General features: G+C 30.2%; 2 protein-coding genes across 2 annotated transcripts; one reads left to right on the top strand and one right to left on the bottom strand.

Annotated features, from left to right (window-relative positions):
- Positions 1 to 6,635: 6,635 nt before the first annotated feature.
- On the bottom strand, positions 6,636 to 8,583 carry LOC107944342 (cytosolic isocitrate dehydrogenase [NADP]). Its single transcript, XM_016878164.2, has 7 exons — positions 8,514 to 8,583; positions 8,314 to 8,429; positions 8,148 to 8,182; positions 7,823 to 7,965; positions 7,614 to 7,736; positions 7,324 to 7,419; positions 6,636 to 6,869 (listed from the first exon to the last, which is right to left on the bottom strand). Exons 2-6 carry the CDS (start codon positions 8,402 to 8,404, stop codon positions 7,341 to 7,343), a joined length of 471 nt encoding a protein of 156 aa, XP_016733653.1. The 5' UTR covers positions 8,405 to 8,429; positions 8,514 to 8,583; the 3' UTR covers positions 6,636 to 6,869; positions 7,324 to 7,340.
- Positions 8,584 to 17,622: 9,039 nt separating this feature from the next.
- Positions 17,623 to 21,555, top strand: LOC107928216 (F-box/kelch-repeat protein At1g57790). Its single transcript, XM_016859403.2, has 2 exons — positions 17,623 to 17,769; positions 20,123 to 21,555. The coding sequence occupies exons 1-2, from the start codon at positions 17,738 to 17,740 to the stop codon at positions 21,213 to 21,215; spliced, it is 1,125 nt and encodes a 374-aa protein (XP_016714892.1). The 5' UTR covers positions 17,623 to 17,737; the 3' UTR covers positions 21,216 to 21,555.
- Positions 21,556 to 22,763: the final 1,208 nt, after the last annotated feature.

Genomic DNA, 22,763 nt, shown 5'->3' with positions numbered 1-22,763 from the left:
CCGGACCAGATAAAAATGATAAAACCCGAGCCCAGACTAGCCCGCTCTTATTAAAATTTTTTATATAATTTTTAAAAAAAATGCAATACATCAAAAACACTAAAAACATTAAAATAAATGTTTCCCAACAAAATGAAAATAAATTAAAAGAAATCTTTATATTTAAATAGCACTAACTTAGTTGCAACTTAACAAGCAAAAGCCTCTAAAATAGTAACAAAATAAACAATAAAATAAGTGTTATACAATATGTAAACAATAACAACATAATAGTGAAATAGCAGCAAAACAATAAGAAAACAACAAGAAATTAATAGATTTTTTTCTTTTTGCAAAATCGAGCCGTGCCTAGGCCGAAAAAGCCCCACCCAAGGCTTGACCCATTTTCTAAACGGGCTTTATTTTTTTTACCGAAACCTATTTTTTGAGCCCATATTTTTGTCCAAATTCTCTCACTTTTCAGACAGACCTCGACCGGCATATAAACAAGTCTAATTATAATTGATACCAGTATTTTTATTATAAATAATTAGATTAAATATTGGATTAAACTTTAAATTTACTTGATATTATCTCTTATAAAAAAAATATCCACAAATCTAACAATTGGATTTCATCTCATGTTGTTTGTCGATGCCCTTTGTTACCATCAGCCACAAATATCTTTCCAAAAATAAATTGAGGATGGGCATTACATCTACTATTATTAAATCTTTGACTAAAATAGTATTAATAGTTAATTTGATATAAATTCGAGTAGTAAAAAATTAATATTATTTAAAAGTATTTTTGTTTTTCATATAAAATTTATTAAAAAAATAAAATCTAATCGATACATGATATGATTTAAAGTTACGATACAATTTATAATATTTTTATTTTTATTATTTCAACTAAATTTTTATAAATATAATTTTTACATAAAATTTGTGCCTACATTATTAATATATCATAATCTAATTTAAAATAACATGCATGCATGGAAGAACGAACTAATTAATTTGAGCTCTTTATTTTAACCATATATCCTTGAAATAGATGTTACTTGACATTAAATGTAAAGCAAATGACAAGCAATGTAGGCATGTGATATGTCCTTTCTTGCAGGTTCAACATTATTTGGAAAAAGAAACATCTAACATTTTCATTCATATATCTCACTTCTTTGCATTAATCGTTTCAATGCTTGTCTCCCTCTACTACAAATATTTAATAGGTGAAATTTTACGGATGATGTTATACGTTCTGATCATATCTGTTTTTCTTTTAAATAATATTTAGAATCATCAATGCTCAAACCAACGTCATCCTGCATTGGTAACAACGCTCATACTAATCGAGTTAAGACTCAATCGACTTAAATTTTAATAATTATTAAAGTGTTAATGAATAGTCAATATATTAACTAACTGATGTTAAGGTTGAAAATTTGAGAATTTTGAAATTTAAATTCGAGTTTTATATGTATAAATGATTGAATTAGTTTATTAAATTAATTATTTAATACAATGTTTATAATAATTGGTGCTAATAGAGGTTGTTGAGTTAATTTAAAATAAATGTAATAATTTTGCATAATATCATATTTTTTTATATAATTAATATTTATTTAATTCAATCATAGTATTTTATATTATATTTACCTAAAATGTATATGTTTAAAATGTTTAATTCAAAATAGGATATATATTCTCCATATATAGTAGAAATATTGGATTAATTTCAGGCTTTGCTTGCATGATTAGCATAATTATATTACTAATTTGGATATTATTTTTATTATAATATTAATCAATTAAATATTTATGAAAATATGTAAAAATTGTCAATAGAAATGTTATGAAACATGTAAAATTAAGGGTGTTTTACGTTCTTGAATACTCGTAATTAGCCCGATGGTTAAGGGATGTTCTGTAACACCCCGTCACCCGATTCGGTCTTCGGGTTCAAGTTACAAGATGTCACATTTGTTGTCAAAATAATCACAATCAAAGTACGAGCAATTCATAGCAATCAATAATTAAAATTTAGTTAAAACATACATTCAATATGGAGTAAGTCAATTTTAGGTCTTACACGAGCTTACATAAGCTCTAAAGCTAACTTGAGATAAGGATAGGACTTAATTGCAAAGAATTCTAAACTAAGGGTCAATGTCGTGACGTGAGGGAGTTTCTCGTCACGACATGACTTACTGTCTGGGTCTCATCACACTGTGGCCTGGGCTCAGGCTCGTCTCGACGACCTGTATTTGGAGCCGCAATGTGATTGACTCGTCGTGACAACATTTGAACGATATCACTATCTATTTTGGCAAAAAAAAATTTACCAAAAGGTACTCAATACTATCTCAACATGCCAATTATAATTTCATGCCTATGTCAAGCATGATTTACCTACATTAGACACTTCAAAACACTACCCAAACATGCATAGATGATTCACATTCATTCTCCAAACACTTACCAATTCATATCTATCAAGCTCAAACCATATTCAAGTTAACATAAACATGCCAAATGCATATCCAATTCACTTCCATCAATTATATGCAACTTATTAACCTATTTCAATTTATATAATCCATTCAACCAATTATTAGATAGCTTCTTACCAATTTATCATTTCAATTGCCAAAACATGCACATTAAAAGCATACAACCCAAAATATGCCGTCTTCCAATGTGTGTTAACTTATCCTATATCAACATTTAACATATATTCAAACATACCAACTTCAATGCAACTCTTGCAAAACATAATTTCATGTCTTATCAACAAGTACTAACCTTTAATGCCATACCAATTCTCGTAAAAGCCTATTCACCAAAATGCCTTCACTTGATCATAATATACTTCATTAGTATAACATAGATACAAGCAAAAAAGCATAATTTATACTAAATTGATCCTAATAGGTACATGCAATTAACTAACAAAAGAAACTTCACCAACTTGAGTCTGGAATTTCAGCTAGATGTTGGTGTAGATAAAATGAATATGATCAAAACCTAATTTGCGCACAAAAAATAAAATATACGCTGAGTATAAACTCAATGATATTTTTGTAATTTGAACATTATAAACAACATAAATAAAATAAGTTTACATAACCAAATGCCATACAATTCAATTCAATGTCAATAAATATGACATAAAGCATCATTTTGTTTTACAATTCATTTCACTTATGTTAAATCAAGCTAATATAAGTGTATCATATATATTTATCTTCCATATCTCAATCAAATTGATCCACTTGTTTACTATAGCATTAGTTCTTCCAAACTTAAATTCAATTTTCACAATCATCCATTATCTCAATTCATACATATACTTTTACGCATTTTACATTTTAATTCCCTATTAACTTGACTCAAACTCGAACGGATACACGGATCCTACCAATCACACCAAATTAGCACCCAATGATTTATCGGATAAATTTGAAGTATATAAATTGCGCCCTATGCTTATCGATATAACCGAAGTGATTTGACACCCAGTGCCTCATCGACACGTAGTCAAAGTAACCCGTACTCTACCTATCCTATGACATGCCAACTATATCCAACTCTACCCGAAAAGTTAATAGGGTAACAATTTATTCAATTCCGAATATAGTTCAATTTATACATCATCACTTTTTATTCATCAACCAATCATCATTTCGTATATATGATATCACGAATTAGCTCAATTCAAGAACAATCTCACATTTTCATCAAGATTCAATATTTTCAATTCTTTTCAATTTAGCTCTCTATATCTTTAACCAAATCAAAATTGTATCAATTCAACTTGATTTATCAAATTTAGCTCACCTCATAATCTTATCATGCAAAGCAATATAAAAATGCAACAATCAAAATAGTTCAAATTATAGAAACACAAACCGAGAACTTCGAGCTATTCGTTGACGACTTTAGCTTTTCTTTTTCTTTCGAGGATTTCAAGTCGACGTTAGCTACAAATTAAAATAAACATACAATACAATCAAGAATTAATCAAGAGCAGATTCAATTGTCAGTTTACAAAAAAAAATTGCATTTTATTCAATTTAGTCCTTAAAATCGGGACTAACATAACTTTCAATTTAAAACTCCAAATTTTAATCTGATTTCACTATAGTCCACTTAGGACCTCCTATTTCTCATTTCTACAAGAAATTTCACAATTTATTCATTTTAGTTCCTATTAAGCAAAACTATCAATTAACTTTACAATTTAGTCCTTTTTCACCTCTAAGCTTAAAATCTATCATTCTAATACCTAAAACTTCAAAAAATCATCAATGACATCTTTCTAAAACTTTAATAATTTTACAAATTGATACATGGACTAGTTAGATTAAGCTCTCATGATCTAAAAAACATAAAAATTACAAAAAAAAGAGAGACTAAATTGAACTAACCATTTGAAGCTTTAAAATTTTACTACCCTAGGTCGTACGTACTTCCTCCTTCTCCTTATAAGTTTTGACTATTGAGGAAGAAAAGAGAGAAATTTTTTCTCTTTCTTTCCAACATCTATATTTTTTATCATATTTTATTACAATTTTAACTATTTAAATAAAAACTTTATAATATAATTTATAATGCTTCCTCTCACCGTCAACTATTAATATTAGGCTGGTCTAATTGCCATTTTAATCTTTAGTCCTTGTTTCTAATTAAAAACCTATAATAATTGGACTTTTACTACTTTTACAATTTTGTTCTTGTATCTTAATTAAACACTAGTTCAACTAAATTAGCTATCCAAAATTTAATTTTCTTATACTATTCTGAAACCATATTTTTCGACACCACTAACTTTCGGGTCATTATATGTTCACGCATAGAATTCACTTGAGTTTGAGTCTCCGGGGAGCAAGTAGTAGGCTTTTATTTGAGTAGATCCCTTTGGATGTAGTGTGTGCGTGCATGGTGTGAGTATGAAGACTCATCTAAAATTTAGAAGGGTTTGAATTAAAAGATTAAGCTCGAAAAATAGGATTTGACAAAAAAAAATTAGGCCCATTTAAAATATAGTTTGGGCTTGAGCTTGAACATTCAAGGCTCAAGCCCAGCCTAACCATTTTTTAAAGTTTATAATGTTTTATATTATGTTATTTTTATATATTATGTAATTTATAACACATAAAAATTAAATCGATAGTAATATATAATAATACTATAATATAAATATTAAAAAATGTTATGATTATAAAAATAATAATAAATAAAAATAATATAAGTATTTTAAAAAAATAATACAGCCAAGCCTAAAATGGGTTTGGGTTAACCATTTATAAATATGGACAGTTTTGGCCAAAATTTTAGGCTCATATTTGGGCCGGCTGGATTTAGGTAAACATAAAGTGTGTTAATATTATAAATAGGCTTGCCCATGTGTGTACTAACCCCTTCACTGTTCAGTTAATAAAAAAAGCATTTTATTGCCTTGAAAGTAAATTTCTCTTTACGTATCATCAAACATAAACCTCTTCAACAGCCAAGTGGCTCGTGTGGCTAGGTTGGCTCGACTCATTTTAAAACGATTTTGGAAAATATTTTTCATCTCAAATTAGCTCATCTCGTCCCGAATTCAAATTAAATAATTTAAAATTTATTTATTATTTATATGTTTAATTATAAAATATCTAATTATTCATATAAATTTAATTTTTAATTATTATTATTATTTGTAAACAATAAAATGGACCATTTGTATAAATCGAATCAAACCGAGCTTTAACTTGATTTCTTTTAAAAAAATTAGGGCACGTTTGGTTCGCTGTATTGGATTAGAGGCGTATTGGATTAGAGGTGTATTGGGATTAGAGGTGTATTGGATTAGAGGTGTAATAGCTAATCCACTGTTTGGTTGAATGTAATGGAATAGAGGCGTAATAGTAATCTTGTGTTTGGTTGAATGGAATAGAGGTGTAATAGCATAATGGAAAAAACTAAAATGACTAGAATACCCTTAGCATAAATTTATTTTGGTAAATGATTATTGTTATTGTAATTTAAATTATAATAAGATTATTATTATCAATAATAAATAATTTAATCATATTTAAACATAATTATTATTAAATATATTTTAATTAAAATATATAATTTAATAAAATTCTTAATAATTAATATTCTTATATTAATTTACTGAAATCATAATATATGATACTGTAAAATATAAATTAACATAATTATTATTAAATATATTTTAATTAAAATATATAATTTAATGAAATTCTTACCATTTATTACTCAGCTTTCCTCTAATTTATTTTCCTTTCTTTTCTTATCCTCAACTATTTTTAATCAAGTTTTAAAATATATAAAAAGTTGCTGCTGAATACTTTTTAAATTTAAGATTATAATTACACAAGGTAGGTATATACCATGCAACCAAATTACATTTTATTTGTTACATTAATAAAACATTATAATAGAAATATTGTTGTACATGTAATACAACATCAAATTAACTTCCAATGAGGCGAGGCAGTTAATTATATTTACCATGCCCATGCCCATGCCCATGCCCATGCCCATTTTCTTTTGTTTTTAAATATTTTCTATGTCGGTTTTCATCCATTTGTTGCATCATGCATATCGTAGGGGTGCAGATATGGTGTACGACGGAAATTTAACCAAAATCCAAATCCTTAAATATAATGTTACATTAAAAATCGAAACCCTTCAAAACATAAAAATGAGATGAATCAAGTGAGAGAGTGCTCGTCTCTGTATCTCATAAAATGGTGATTAAATTCATCTATTGACAACTGCCATCCTCACCTCATCCACGCCACCTCCACTGATGCTTTTTATTATTATTTTTCCTGCAAACCCGCAAAACCACCCCCTTCCATTTTCGACCTGCAACAGATAATAACGCAAACATTACCATCAATGTCTAAAGAAACATCAGGCCACAAACACAAACGCAAAGGTTAAATTTCCCAGCAGATCCTTGTACAATAAAGCTTAAGTACAAACTTGTCCCTCCAACATGAAAAAAATTTGAGCAATTTAGTCCCTTTTAAATTACCGTCAGTTAAAATTTTACAACTTTGCTCCCAAGTCTATATTACAAGGACCCGGCACCAAAGCAAACATCAAGAAGCACAAAACATGCTATTAAAAAAATTTCTCATATTTATCCAAGTTAAAACATCTATTGCAAAATGTGCAACTTGCTAATAAAACGTTTTTCACTTAACAATTACGCAAATAAGTTAATTTCATATGTTTATCTTCCCAATAAATTGGTCTATACAAGGTGGAGGGGGCAAAACAAGCACAAAGAACTTTGATGGTTAGGAGTAGTTACCATGTTCAAATTTATGCTTAAGAAAGTCTTGCTTTTAGATCTGCTGCAACAGCATCAATGAACTCCTCAGTATTCAGGTACTTGTCCCTAGCAAGCCTGCAGCATCCATGTCAATGTTATAACCAAGTTCATTATAACATATATGTACATGTATGCAAAGTACAAAAACGAATTATATGAGTACGCACTGACATGCACAAACATTTCTTATAAAGGATCATTTGCAAGTTAACAGACCATAAAAATCACTGGCGGTTAAATTGCATAAAACATGCTTGACAAATACTTACTTAGAGCCGTGAATGATTAGTGCAAGATCTTTGGTCATCTTTCCAGATTCCACAGTTCCAATACAAGCTGCCTCTAGTTTCTCAGTGAAATCCAAGAGTTTAGGATTGTCATCCAATTTTGCCCTGCAAACAACATAATAGTTCTAGTAAAACATTTAAATAATTTTGTTAGCCGCCCATGTGAAAAAGAAAGATGCCATCAGTACTACCTGTGTGCAAGCCCACGCGTCCAAGCAAAGATAGATGCTATGCTGTTCGTGCTGGTCTCACCACCCTTTTGGTGAACTCTGAAATGCCGTGTAACAGTACCATGAGCAGCTTCTGCTTCTATTGTCTTCCCATCTGGGCAAACCTGAAACACAAACAAATTCATCATGTAGGGTAAGTGGCATGTAAGATGGTGCTCAGGATAGGATTGAATTTACATCATCCCATGTTTAGTATTCATCTTCAACGCAGGAGGAAGATAAGAAGACTATTTATCACCAGCAGAGAAGATAATAAAATTAAATAAACTGTTGACATGAGATATACCAGCACAGATGTCATCAATCCAAGAGATCCAAAACCTACAAAAAGCAATTCAGGTCTAGTTAGAAAAGCAATATAGCTACCATGCCGCAAGAATAATGTGAAATTTTATCAATTTGGGGTTGAAAGGGGAACATTTTTTCCCCTTTTACTAGTTTGTGACACAAACCTTGGGCTAAGAAATCACTCTGGACATCACCATCATAGTTCTTGCATGCCCAAACATAACCACCTTCACTCTTTAGAGCATATGCCACCATATCATCAATAAGACGGTGTTCATACCTTAAATTAAATAATCTGAATCAATATTTGACATAAATATAAAGAAAATTAATTTAAGTCAATCAAAGTGAAAAAGATCCTCACCATATCCCAGCAGCCTCATATTTTGATTTCCAGTTAGCCTCATAAACCTCTTGAAAGATATCCTTAAATCTTCATTAAATAAACAAACATAGCTATAGGAGTCAAAAACAGAATAACGAAGAGCCTTTGAAGAATCCTCAAAAATTTGACTCTTATAAGCTGTAACTTTTCCAATTTTATTTTATCTTCTTCTGTCAAGTTGTTGTCAGAATCTCCCCTACTTGTTACAGCAGGACTAAATATGTTAGGCCTGTTTGATCGAGGTGCGGATGTTGCATTTTACAGTGAGGATCCTAAGCCTGCAGGACGTTCAACAGTGAAAAGCCTAGATCCATCTTGAGAGGTTATAGTAATGTTGCCGCCATCAGAGCCAGCACCAGTTGCTGCTTTCAAGAGGGCTGCCAAAGCAGCAGAATCAAATAACTCCTTCCCCTCTCCTTCTTCATCCGTATCCCCTTCTTCATCTGAATCAATAGCATTTGTCTGTATATGATTATGAGAAGTATCAGCACCCGAGTGAGAACCAATGGCAGATCCTCGTTCTAGCTCCTCCAAGAATTGCTTAGCAGCTTCAGCATTCTTAAAGAACATACTTTCAGCCTCTCCATCAGTCTCTGAGCCTTCATTCTGATGCTACTTCTCTTCCATTTCACCTTCAAAACTAACTTTTCCAGCCACTGTAGTTTGCTCCACTGACTCAGGCCAATGAGATTCTTCTCCTGGCAGGGTTACTGACCTTTTGCTTTGAGAATCACTATCTAAATTCTCTGTTTCATGAGCTGCCATTATTTCTGTAGGTTGAGCAGAACTATCCTTTGCCTGAATTCCATCTCCACCCCCTCCATCTACTTTCTCAGCAAATGCTTGTTCCAAAATATCTTTGATCTCCTCATCTTTGAGATCATTTAGCTCAGTCCCAGAATTTTCTTTACCAAGCATAACCCCACTGGCAATATCAGCTTTATTCTCAGCATCAACAGCCAACTCGTCTCCGCCGGAAAACTTCGAACCATCAGCATGATTCAAGCCGTTATCCAAGCTCGCATTATCGTCAACTGGAACCACCTCTGTCTCCTTCATCACCAATGTCTCAATGCCTAAAGCAGCTCCAGTCAAAGGTTTCGCATCGACAGCCAACTCCTCTTCGCCAGAAAATTTCGAACCATCGACTTCAACTACCTGATGATCTACTGTTTCTACAATCATAGGATTGAAACCCTTAGCTCCACCATCTAACACCAAATTATTCTCAAAAATCCCAATTCTACCTTCCTCTCCACTTTCCATTAATAAAACAGATTGGTCGACTTCTCCAATGGAACCCATTTCCACCTTATCGTCCTTTTCCCCATTACCAACACTATCAACATCAACCTTCCCCATCGAACCCTCACCTCTATATTCCTCTAAACCATTATCGCCATCCTCAAACGAGTCCTCATTCAAAATCACATTCGAACCATCAGAACCAACAAAAGGGGCATCACTAACATCCCTCACGGTCGGAATTACTTCATCAGGGTCAGCCATAAATGGCCTCTCGGGTACTGTTTCAAACTTCCCCTCACCATTCTCGTTACTATCATTAGTTTTACCATTCCCATTATCTTCCAAAGTACGTTCACTTACTGAACTAGTTACAAACTCAGAATCATCGTTCGAAGTTAAAGAAGAAGAGGAAGAAGAACCTGGAGAGGTAGAGAGCGACTGAGAAGTGATTTTCGGGGCAGAAAGCAAGGCGTCCATGGTTGAAAGAGAGGAAAGGGAGATAGAGAGAATTGGGTTTTAGGATATGGAATGAATTTTGAGTGGCGCACAGAGGGAGCAAATCGGCAGAAAGGGTAAAACAGGGAGGGGAAACCGAAGGGGCAACTAATCTGCAGAAAAGAGGGGGATTAGAAATCGGTGGTTTTCACCGATTAGGAAGGTAAAGGATTACACCCGTATTAGAAATATATCAAACCAAACGATGGAATACAGTCGCATTAGGTGGGGCCCACCGATTAGGGGTGTATTGGCTATGCCAATACACCAAACCAAACATGCTCTTAGTTTCTAATGGTACATCTATTGCATGTGATTTTAAGTGTTTAATTTTAATTATTATAATTAATTTTTTAATTCATTACTCGAATTGTTAAATATAATTAAAATATATTAATTTATATAAAAATTCAAATATAATAAAAAAAATTCATATACTATATTAAAAGATTGATATTTTGTAGATATATAAACTTTTTAATAATATTAAAAAAATCAAATCATAATTAAAACATTTGCACTATTTCAATCATAGGACAAAATTTTACTTTATATAATCATTATTTAAAATAATAACTAATAAATTATTTTAAATATATTAAGTATTTTGATAATTCTAATATAGTAGTAATATAAAATTATTATCATTAAAGCATTTTTAAAAACAATAAAATATATATATTATAATATAAACTCTTCACTATTCAATTTTTATTTTTATTTCCTTTATAGTTAATAAATTGACTATATTAATTTGTAAATAATATAATTAATATGTAGCAAAAAATATCAAGTAAAAAATAAAAAATTACAAAAAAAACTTTTTTAAATCATTGTAATTGTAAAAACTTTTTTTAAGTAACTTCTACTTCAATTAGAATTATTTTAACTAATTTTTTAAATAATGAATGTAAATTAAAATATAATTATTTTTAATTGTGTAACTATAACAACTTATATAAAATTATAATTGTTGTTAAATGTATAAATATCACAAATTTTATTTATACACCAACTTTTTAAATAAATAATTATAAATTATAAATATTTTTAAATGTCAATTTAATAATATGATAGAAAATAAAGGGTATTCTCTTCGATTCAAAAGTTGTTTTTTAAACTTGTGCCTATATATGTATATATATCAGTTTTTAATGTTACATACGTTGCATGAGATTTTATGCGTTTAATAATTAATTATTTTTTTTAAATATTGTAATCTTAGTTGAAGTATTTAATGTAGATTAATATTTCTTATTTAAATTATTGAATATAATTAAAATAATTAACCTATCAATCCAAATATTATAATAGAAAATTTTCGGATCATAATTAAAGCATTTTTGACATAATCAACATACAATATAGTTTTGCTTTATATAATTAATACAAGTAATATTATTCAAAACAATAACTAATTAACTCTAATAATAATAAAGTTATAATTTTATTTGGTACACTAACAGTATACTTTTTTATTCTATAAGTAACCTTAAAAAATTGGCATGTGGCTCATTTTTTAAAAATATTTATTTTTTAAAATAATTTACCATGCCCCTACAGGATATTTGTTAATCAACTGACCCTATATATGGAGTATAATTCCCATAATTAAGATGCTTAAAATTTTATTTAACTAATACTTCCATTTTACTTCAATAAAATTAGCACAACTTCTTTTTTATATTAATGTTTTTAATTAATAATTATAATTATCACAAATTTTTTTCAATGTTTTATGATTTAGCACTTCTTTTCTTATATCAAAAATTTTAATTAATAATTATAATTATCATAAAATTTCCCTATATTTTATGCTTAAAATTCTATTTAAATAATATCTCTATTTCAAAATTAGCACAACTTTTTAAACTAATAATTGTAAATTAAATTATAATTATTTTTAAATGTGTAATTATCACAACTTCTATTGAATTATAATTTAAAATGTATAATCATCACAACTTCTATTTTATTTCAATTTTTTTATTTTTAAATGTAAATTTAGTGATATGATAAAAAATAAAATATTGATCTGGTCAATTTAAAGATTTCTCCAAACTCATACTTTTATATGTATATATATATAATCAAATCATAACTATGCACCAACCCATTTTCTTTCTTCTTTTGTATGTGCCAGTGGATTTTATATATCGATCATGTCTCCCATCCATACTATCCTTACTGAAAAATTATAATAAAAAAAGTTTAAATATAAAATTAGTATCTAAACTTGTCAAACACTTTCAAATTGATACTTTATGTTTTTTTTATCTCAAGTCGATACTTGAATTTTTTTGTTAACTAAATTGGTATCTTTTTGTAACACCGTCAAGTTTAGGATAAGTGGTAGGATAAAATTGTAACACGTGACGTTCATGACATTATGATAATGTTATAATCTAAAAAAATATATTAAAAATCAATAAAATTGTTTTTAAAATCTATTTCCATTTTTATCCATTTTTCTTCTTATTTTTCCCGATTTTCCTTTCTTCTTCCCAATTTCCCTTTTTTTTCTTCCCCCGAATGAACCCTAACCGCCTTGTGTACAGCTGACGAAGCTTCGATTGGGCACCACCAGAACACTTCTCTCCACCACCTCTCTTCAAATCGTCGTTTATTTGTGCACCATCGACCCCAGCGTTAATCGTTCTCCAGTGGAAGGATGAGCTCTTTGCCTTCGCCTTGTTCTTGCAGTAGCAATGGTGAGGAATAGGGGTGTGCATTCGGTTAACCAACCCGAAATAGCTATAACCTAATTAACCGACCTTCCAAAATTTTTAATCGTTAACCGAACTGATTTTTTTAAAAAAAAATTAACCGAACCGAAATTTTTTCGATTAATTAGGTCGGTTAACCGAATTAACCGAAAATTGTATGGTTTTTATTTTTGATTAAAAATTAACCGAATTACCCGAATTGAATAACTACATAATTAAAAATATTACATAAGTCTTTGAATCACTACATAATTAAAAACATTACATAATTCTTGAAATTAATTGGGTTGGTAATTGGGTAGACTTTAGTTTTAGTTTTATTGGGTTGGATAATTAGGTAGACTTTAGTTTTAGTTTTACTGGATTGGGTAATTGGGTTAGGTTGGTAATTGAGTTGGGTTGGATAATTTTATTTATTAATTTTTCAGTTAACCGAACAGTTTCGAACCAAATTAACCGTTAACCGAAAAATCATAAAAAATTAACCGACCCCCGACCGATTAACCGAATTCGGTCGGTTAACCAAATTTTTTCAGTTTTACCCAAATTATGCACACCCTAGTGAGGAAGAGAGGCCAAGATTCTTCTATTCAAAGGCAAAGAGCAAGTGCTGGGCCAGTGCTGAAACTGTTCCCGGTCGTCATCCCGAGCGATGGCACAAAGACGCTGCCGATAACATCGTCTGCAAGTGTTTCTGTAACTGCCAAGGTTGCATTTATTTCGAATAAAACCACATCGCTCCTTTTCCCAAAGGTCTATTTCTCATCAACCCATCCACTTTTTCACCAATTCTTTGCTCCTTGCTTTGTTTTTTAATTTTTTTTTCGTTCTTGAGATTTTAATTTTAGCTGATTTTGAAATGGATTTAGTGTGGGCAACGTTAATTTGAGCTTAATTTAACGATAAAGGGGATTTTTATTTTATTTTATGCTTTGTTTAATTGTATGAGAAGGAAATAAATGCTAAGTTTAGTGAAGTAGACATTATAAGAACAGTTGAATCAAAAGAGGAGCAAAGAGTAATGAATCATACAGTGATAGGGTCTTGTATAGTGAAAGGCTCGAGACAGATATAGCAGTCGTCTTCGACACTGTCGTCAAGCACTCCTTCGATAGAAGACGTCAGCGATGAACATGAAGCTGCCGTTAACGCAACCGGCTTCTCGAGCAAAGAACAAGCAGCAACGACAACAACAGAAGGTAAAGAAGAGGAATTAAAATTAGCCATTGAAAGAAAACCTGTTTAGCAGAGCAAAGAAGAGAATAAAATTGGGAAGAAAAAAAGGAAAACCTGTTCATCTATTTTTATAATTTATAAATATTATTTACACATATTTATTTCTTATATTGTTCATTATATTATAATTTTTTTTTATTTTAAGTACTTTTACCTTTTGAAAAACTTCAATTAAATGAATTTATTTTGATAATAAAATTTACCACTTGTATATATCAATTAAAATGTCAATACCATGATAATTTTTTTTAGAAAAATAAATACTAAAACATTTTAAATAGTATTTTAACAATTAATTAGGAGTTGAACTCTTAAATAATTAAATATTATCCAACAACAATTTTTTAATTATTTTTATACTAAATTTTTCTTTTAACTAACATGATGACATTTTGACGTGTTATGGAAAAGTAAAAATAAATGATAAAAATTAGTGTGTATTTAATATTCTTATATATTTAATATTCTTAATCTAATGTCTTTGCTTATTTAAATTTCTTTTACTCACAATCTAAGCTATTTTTTTCATTTTATTCCGTACATTGTTGGATTGTCGAGACCTAAAAAAATAAAAATCTACTTGAAAAATATAAATTAATAGAAAGAGACAAGTAGGGTCATATCCATAGAGATCGATGATAATTTTATTTCTTTAATAAATAAGTAAAATGGTATAAAATTAAAAATTAAACAAAGTAAAAAGAGATTATAAAATAAATCTTTACTTATTCGGTAACCAAGAAGCAACTCGTTTGAAATTACTTCCTTAACCGATAAACAATCTCACAGCTTAACGCCCAATATTTAACTTAATTACTAGCAACATTATGAACTAGAGAGACCTAATTCCAACTAACAAATTCACCTCAACGGGGTTCATTTAAGCTAGATCAAACATACACACCTTATAATCGTCCACAAACAAGTTATTCAATTTGTCACTAATATTAGAATGAATTAAACAATTACAGATTTAATTATCCTAATTGACTCGACAACCATTCTAAGCTATGAATATTGGTCACCTATTAAACAAACCTAAACAATTGTAATTAAAACAGAAAATGCACGAATGTCAAAGAAAAAAAAGAATTAAAGCATAAATAAATCTTACAAATTTATTGAATCAAACTTCGATATAACCTTTTACTAGAAAAGAGGCTTTAAAAACCCATAAAATAAAGAAAACAAAATAAAATTAAGAATAACTAGGTCTAAATCTCTCCTAATCTTAACCTAATAATCTCTATTTATAGGAAAAAAATATAATAGAAAAAATACAAAAGTGCTCTTAATTAAATAAGTATAAATTTCTAGGTTATTTTGACAATTTTTGTGTCAAACTTTCAAGCTATTTTGGACATCCTTTTGACATTTTTGGGCTTCACCTTTGAAATAAGTTTAGCTAGACCTTTTAATTTTATTTCGAATCGATAGATTATGGGTCCAAAATGAATGTTTGTATCTCAAGTTATGGCCGAAATACTAAAACCGCATTGTGTTGAAAGCCTAAACTGTAAAAACTTGTCAAAAATAAACTTTAAGCTATTTTTTCTCCAATTATTCCCTAAACCAATAATAAATAAAATATTAGTATAAATAATATAATTGAGAACATAAATAGCATAATTCAAGGAGAAAAATATCACAATGTTGCATATGCATTATATTTATTTTTGAACAGACATATGTGTTACTATTACTAGTACGGTTTCCACCCACATTCCGCGTTGGATTAATTATTTATTTCTTAACCAAATTATAGTCTAAAAATTTAAAAGTTAAAATTTGCTCAAAGTATTTGTACACTTCGTTTTTTTAGAATTTAAATTTCATATTTTTATTTTTAGGAATTTAGTCTCTCAGAAATTTAGGTCAATTTATTAACTCTCTTAAAATTCTTTTTGTGTTGGTGTGATATTTTGAAAAAAATACAATAAACTTGTTATCCATGTAACAAAAGAACAACACTTTAATAAACCTGAATTTAATAAATAATTTTAACAGTGCTAAAAATTCTTAAAAATTCACATCACCATCTTAATTGCAATAAAGTATTAGATTAACTAATGCCATTATAAAAGTTGAGGTATCAAATTATGTCAAAATTAAAATATATAGATTAAATTTCAAATTTGAACAAAATATAAATATCAAAATTGAAATTTAACCATTCTTATAATCTAAAAAGTAAAGGGATTGGAATTGAAATTTACCCATAAGGTTCTCATGTCAAAAAAAAAAAAAAGAGGAACATATAAAAATGGACAGGTGTCCATTGTGGACCTTCTTTTTATATATAGTTGTATAGGTAGTTTCAAATGATATTTATTTATTGGATGTTATTTTTAAACGTATATAATGCTCTAAATTCATAATTTTCATATGCATGCACACGAGATAAAATTACTAGACATTAATATTTGTTGGTAGGGTTGAGTTTTTTATTATAGATTTCCAAATTCTTCATGATAATTTTGTTTAGTTATCTATTTTTTTATATTAATTTTGAATTTTATTTTTATGTTATAAAGTTTCAAAGTCTTTTATACTAGTATTTCTTAAAAAATAAATTTTCAATTAAACAAAATTTTAAATTTGTTTTTATATAATATTTTTAAATCATTTTTATTATTTTAAATATAAAATATTTATTTTTACATCATAATTTTTAAAGTTAATTATAAATTTGCCAATTGTTGCCCGCCCAACTTCGTGAGGTCTGGCCACGTGGCGCTAAACTAGACATAAAATTAGTAATTTATTTATTTATTTATTAACTTTTAGGATTTAGAGTAATTAGCAAATTCAAATTTTTTGATGTGCGGCTGTTATAGTAAATTTTAGTCTAATTTATTAGTTCATTTATATTATAATAATTTAATTTTTAGTTTAAACTATCTTTTGCAAATACAAAAGTTTTATTGCTCGCTTTTTTTTTTCCAGTTTTACTTATATAAGTTATGCAGTAATATTTGAGTTTTCTTTAAAATTTTCATGTTAAATTATGTTATAAGGTTTGACATGTCATTTAACGATTTTAACAATTGAATGATTTAATTGATGTAAAATGTAATTAAAATGTTATGAAATTGAAGGACCAATTTGAAATTAATAAACAAAATAAACGTTACATTTTCAATTTTAGAGGTGAAAAAACCATTGACCAGGTGGCAAAAGCCTTCTCTGCCGTTACTTTCTGCTTACCATATAAATCCATAGGATCTGCTGTCAGTATTTTTTTTCACATCTAAACTAAACCATTAAACACACGCCACGTCGTCAAAGTCAATCAACCTAACACCAATTAAATTACGTGGCATCCATGCTTCGCTGTCTTTTGTCCTTTTTACGAAGGAATCAGCCACACTTGATTGCACCCTTAACACATTTTCACCACTTCACTTTGAGCTTATGTGCTTCCTTTTATATATAATCTCATATCACACTCCCTTTGAGAATACACAGTAAAAACTTCAGTTTTTTTTTTTGCAGGATATGGCTGAGAGAAAGAGAAGGAAGCTTAAGTTGTAAGTGTTTTTATTTCTGGGTTTTGTTTTGTGTAGCCAATTTGATAAGTTTAACATTTGCTTCTTCTTTTGTGTGTGTGTGTGTGTGTGTGTGTGATGAAAATGAAACTTTTAATTGCTATGCTAGGGTTTCATTCAAATGAATTGGAGTTTTCTGTGTTCTTGATATGAGATAAAATGTGTTATTTTTTGAATTATGTAAAATTTAATCAAATCTGATTTTTTTTTTAAAATTCTGATCTGAAACAGTTGGGGTGAATTGGGTTTTGCTTTGTTGTCGTTTAATGACTGTATTTGAGAGTAATTAAAGATTTTTAGTGTTTAGAATTGCTTGTGGGTTTTAATGAATTTTTAATTTCTTTAATTCCTCAATTTGGGTTTTGGGAATTGGGTTTTTCTTGGTCATGCTAAAAAATTATTTGAATGTCTAGGGTTTCTGGTTTAAAACCTAAAATCCAGTATTTATGTAAGGAGATTATGTTGAAATGAATGAATGTGGGGGTATTTCAGCCATGTCACTGAATTTTGGTAGTGTCTTTTGCACCACAAGGTTATGGGTTCTAAAGGTCTGTCAAAGAAGGGTCTTTGAGTTGTTACCGCTTGTTAAGTTCTTGAGTAACTCATTTGCATGCAGAGTACTGTTAATGGAGGATTAAAATTTAAGATTGTTTTACCATCTGTGGCTTCTTTTGGTGGACTTTTGTACTACCAATACGCGGTTACTTAACAAAGCCTTAGATTTTCATTGAGGTATCAACATTCTTCTAACCAAGATCTTAGTTTTCACTGTTTGATCAATGTTTTCCGTTATTTGAGATAGCCAAATTTATAGAGATCAAACTTTCCAAAGAAAGGTTTTAAAGAAAATCGTTTTAATTATGGTGCATATGTTATTTGCTAATTTTGTTTTAGGCTATACAACAAATATACCGTTCTTAAATAGGAATATGACTTAAATGGTTAATACAGTGACTTCTAATAGCTTCAAGTGTAACCGACGGTTGCATGTTTAAATTCGTTTTACAATGTGTGACTTCTTTTAGTGGACTTTTGTACCATCAATAGGCAGCTACTTAACAAAGCCTTAGATTTTCATTGAGGATTTGATAAAATATCAACATTCTTCTAGCCAAGATCAATTCCATTTCATGAAATCATGATGGAAATGGTTATCCTTGTGTTTCTTGAAATCGTCAAATTCATAGAGATCTTACTTATCACTTTTTGATCGATTTTGTGTTATTTGAGATAGTCAAATTTATTGAGACTGATCTTATCAAAGAAAGGTTCTAACAAAAATCTTTTTAATCATGGTGCATGTGTTATTTGCTATTTTTGTTTTAGGCTATACGACAAAAATCCCTTTCTTAAGTAGGAATATGACTTAAATGGTAGATATGGTTGCATGTGAATATGAAGCATTTTGCATGTTTAATACAGTGACTTCTAATAGCAACAAGTGAAACCGACGGTTGCATGTTTAATGTCGTTTTACGATTTGTGACTTCTTTTGTTGGACTTTTGTACTACCAATAAGTGGCTACTTAACAAAGCCTTAGGTTTTCATTTAGGATTTGATAAAATATCAACATTCTTGTAACCAGGATCAATTCCATTTCATGAAATCATGATGGAAATTATTATCCTTTTGTTACTTGAAATAGTCAAATTTATAGAGATCTTACTTATCACTGTTTGATCAATGATTGTGTTATTTGAGCCAAATTTATAGAGATCTTACTTGTAACTGTTTGATCGATGTTTTTGTGTTACTTGAGATGGTGAAATTTATAGAGATTGATCTTATCAAAGAAAGGTTATAAAGAAAATCTTTTTAATCATGGTGCATGTGTTATTTGCTAATTTTGTTTTAGGCTATACGACAAATAATGCCTTTCTTGAATAGGAATATTGACTTAAATGGTAGACACGATTGAATGTGAATATGAAGTATTTTGTATATTTAATACAGTGACTAATAGCAACAAGTGTAACCAACGGTTGTTGTTTCTTTCCTAACTGTACGTACTGTTGCTTTAAATTTTCCACTTGGGGTTGGGACTCGGAAAGTGTTTATGGTTAAGTCAAATAAGTACCTTTTCGGCGTGTACCATTTTAGCATGCAATATGTAATGAATAGAAGATAAAGATATGCTCTTTTTCAAAACTTGATCAGTTGTAGGTTCAAGAAACAGCAAGCATTGCACACTGAATTTGTTCTAAAGCATGATAAGCTGTCCGACATAATGGAGCAATTTAGGGTTCTTCTCTGGGTTTCTTTGCCGCCCTTTTCTTTTTAGTAGTTATAACTGATAATGGCATTTGAATAACAATAATCCTTTTGGCTGTATAGGTTAGCCGAAACAATAAATTTGGATGAAAAAAAAGCAACCGAGGAGGAGGAGAGTTTGAAGCTACAAACGTGGGCTGATCTTCCTGTGGAACTTTTGGAATTGATTCTGTGCCGCCTAACACTAGAGGACAATGTTCGAGCTTCTGCTGTATGTAGGAGGTGGCATAAGGTTGCAGTTGCAGTCCGGGTGGTTAACCAATCACCGTGGCTTATGTACTTTCCAAAATATGGTAGCTTGTATGAGTTCTATGATCCAGCAGAGCGTAAAACCTACTCTCTCGAGCTGCCAGAGCTACAAGGATCCAGGGCTTGTTACACCAAAGATGGTTGGTTGTTGCTGTACCGACCCAGAAATCACGGTGTGTTCTTCTTTAATCCCTTCAATCGCCACATGATTAAGCTTCCCAGATTTGAGTTGACATATCAGATGGTTGCCTTCTCCGATGCCCCAACATCTGACCTGTGTGTGGTTTTTACGATTAAACATATCAGTCCTACTGTTGTCGCTATTAGCACATGTCGTCCTGGGGATTCTGAGTGGACCACTGTTAATCACCAGAACCGATTGCCGTTCGTTAGTAGCATTTGGAACAAAATGGTATTCTGCAGTGGAATGTTCTATTGTCTTAGCCTCACTGGTTGGTTAGGGGTCTATGATCCGCTGCTGCGCGCTTGGAGTGTTCTTCATGTGCCTCCTCCGAGATGCCCTGAGAACTTTTTTGCCAAAAATTGGTGGAAAGGAAAATTTATGGCAGAGCACGATGGAGATATCTTAGTTATCTATACTTGTAATACTGAGACCCCCATCATATTCAAATTGGATCATTCCGAAATGGTATGGGAAGAAATGCAAACCCTTAACGGTGTGACGCTATTTGCTAGTTTCTTGTCGTCTCATTCAAGAACCGAACTCCCTGGTGCAATGAGGAACGTTGTCTACTTCTCTAAGGTTCGTTTCTTTGGAAAGCGATGCATATCATACTCGGTTGATGACCGTAGATACTACCCTCGCAAAGAGTGCCATGACTGGGGAGAACAAGATCCGTTCGAGAACATATGGATCGAACCACCCCGAGATGCATCCTTGAATTGAACATCAACACTGGTAGTAGTAGTCCAAGTAAGTATATGTTTAAAGCTGTTACAACATATAAACCTAGTTATATTTTACAACATCCATGAAATGGTTGTTGATGCTTTCTATAGAATAATTGCTTATGAATGAGTTGATCATGTAATGACCATGTTTGATACAAACTCCATTGGTGCTCTTTGCTTTTTAGGGAAGAACATTGTTATGCTCTTCAGAGATTTCAGTTAATCTTAATTTACCTTTTTTTTGTTATTTTACGTATGAAATGTCTTTTCAGTGTAAAGTTATTCAAATACAGCACCTGTTGATCATATGTAATTTAATTTCTTATTCATCATTATCTTTATCTTTATGTGATTGTTTAGGGTTTGTGATCCATGTTTATTGCCTTAATGAGAATGGCTTTGAAACTCAAGTTTTATCCATGGAAGAGAATGGGGGTTTAATCCATTTGCCGAATTAGGTGTTTTTTTTTCATGATTTTCAATGATATTATATCAAAATCTGCGGATACAAGAACTGACATTTTTTAAGAATATTTTACACATTATTATTTCGTTAAATCTATATCTATACTATATAAACATATAATATCCTTTTTAGAAAAGTGACCCTATAATTTAAAAAAATTATAAAAATGGCCCAACTTCCAGACGGTTATATTATTTCTTTTTCCTATACCAACTATGAATATAAGTCTTTTAATTTGAATAAAATTGTGCCTTTCTACTCCTTTTAGCAAACAAAGTCCGATTAGTATTTAATTCATGCTTAAAATTCCATTAGAAAGAACTTCAAGAAAAATTTAAGAAATAGCAGTAAATCAGATTTGTTTAAGATGGATGCCTCTGATTTGAGTTTCCGCAAGTCAAAGATGGAAGCTTTTCTTGAAAGGGTGAAGGAACATATGGAAGCTGATCAATATACGCTTTTGTTGCAATGTGTCGATGAATTCAACAATGGAGGAATCACCGTTTATCGTTTGAATGAGATTGTAGAAGTTTTACTTCGTGAATACCCAGGTTTTTTTACTCAGTTTCAATTCGTTTTAAGCTTAGCTAATGGCGTAACTCGTAGAGTTCAATCAGCAGATAGTAGTAACAAAGGGAAGAGGAAGCTAGCTTCCGAGGAAGATAGAAAAATCGATGGCTTGAATGAAACTAAGGATCAATTGGCTGAAGCAATGGAGTTTTGTGAAAAGGTAATGAAGCAAACCAGTTACGATAAGTATTTGGATTTGTTGAAACATTTATATGCTTATGGTACTGGGAAAATCATAATGGTTGATCTGAAAACCGCAATCGCTGAGAATTTTCATGCTTTTGGGGAAGAATTTGATCATCTTTTTGAGTTTTACACGAATATAAGCCGACCAACATCATCATCATCATCATCGGAGTCTGAAGGAAAAAAACGAAACCAAGAGGTGGATATTGTTAAAGAAAGCTGTAAACCTCGACAAAAAGGGCCGTCATTAGAATCGAAAATCGGTAACAAAAAAAAGAAACCCGAAGAAGAGATTGAAAAGGTGACGGAAAGCTATAAAGT

The sequence above is a fragment of the Gossypium hirsutum genome, chromosome D01 (assembly GCF_007990345.1).
Source record: "Gossypium hirsutum isolate 1008001.06 chromosome D01, Gossypium_hirsutum_v2.1, whole genome shotgun sequence".
Classification (NCBI taxonomy): Eukaryota; Viridiplantae; Streptophyta; class Magnoliopsida; order Malvales; family Malvaceae; genus Gossypium; species Gossypium hirsutum.
Note: the sequence above shows the minus strand (reverse complement) of the source record. Positions and strands in the feature narration are given on the sequence as shown.

Bases quoted from the DNA above. Each gene is read 5' to 3' on its own strand.
- LOC107928216 (XM_016859403.2), top strand. From the start codon at position 17,738: ATGGCTGAGAGAAAGAGAAGGAAGCTTAAGTT. The intron at 17,770-20,122 runs GTAAGTGTTTTT...TTGGCTGTATAG, and splicing joins AAGAGAAGGAAGCTTAAGTT to GTTAGCCGAAACAATAAATT.
- LOC107944342 (XM_016878164.2), bottom strand. From the start codon at position 8,404: ATGGTGGCATATGCTCTAAAGAGTGAAGGTGGTTATGTTTGGGCATGC. The intron at 8,183-8,313 runs GTTTGTGTCACA...TGCTTTTTGTAG, and splicing joins GAGTGATTTCTTAGCCCAAG to GTTTTGGATCTCTTGGATTG. The intron at 7,966-8,147 runs GTATATCTCATG...TTTGTGTTTCAG, and splicing joins GATTGATGACATCTGTGCTG to GTTTGCCCAGATGGGAAGAC.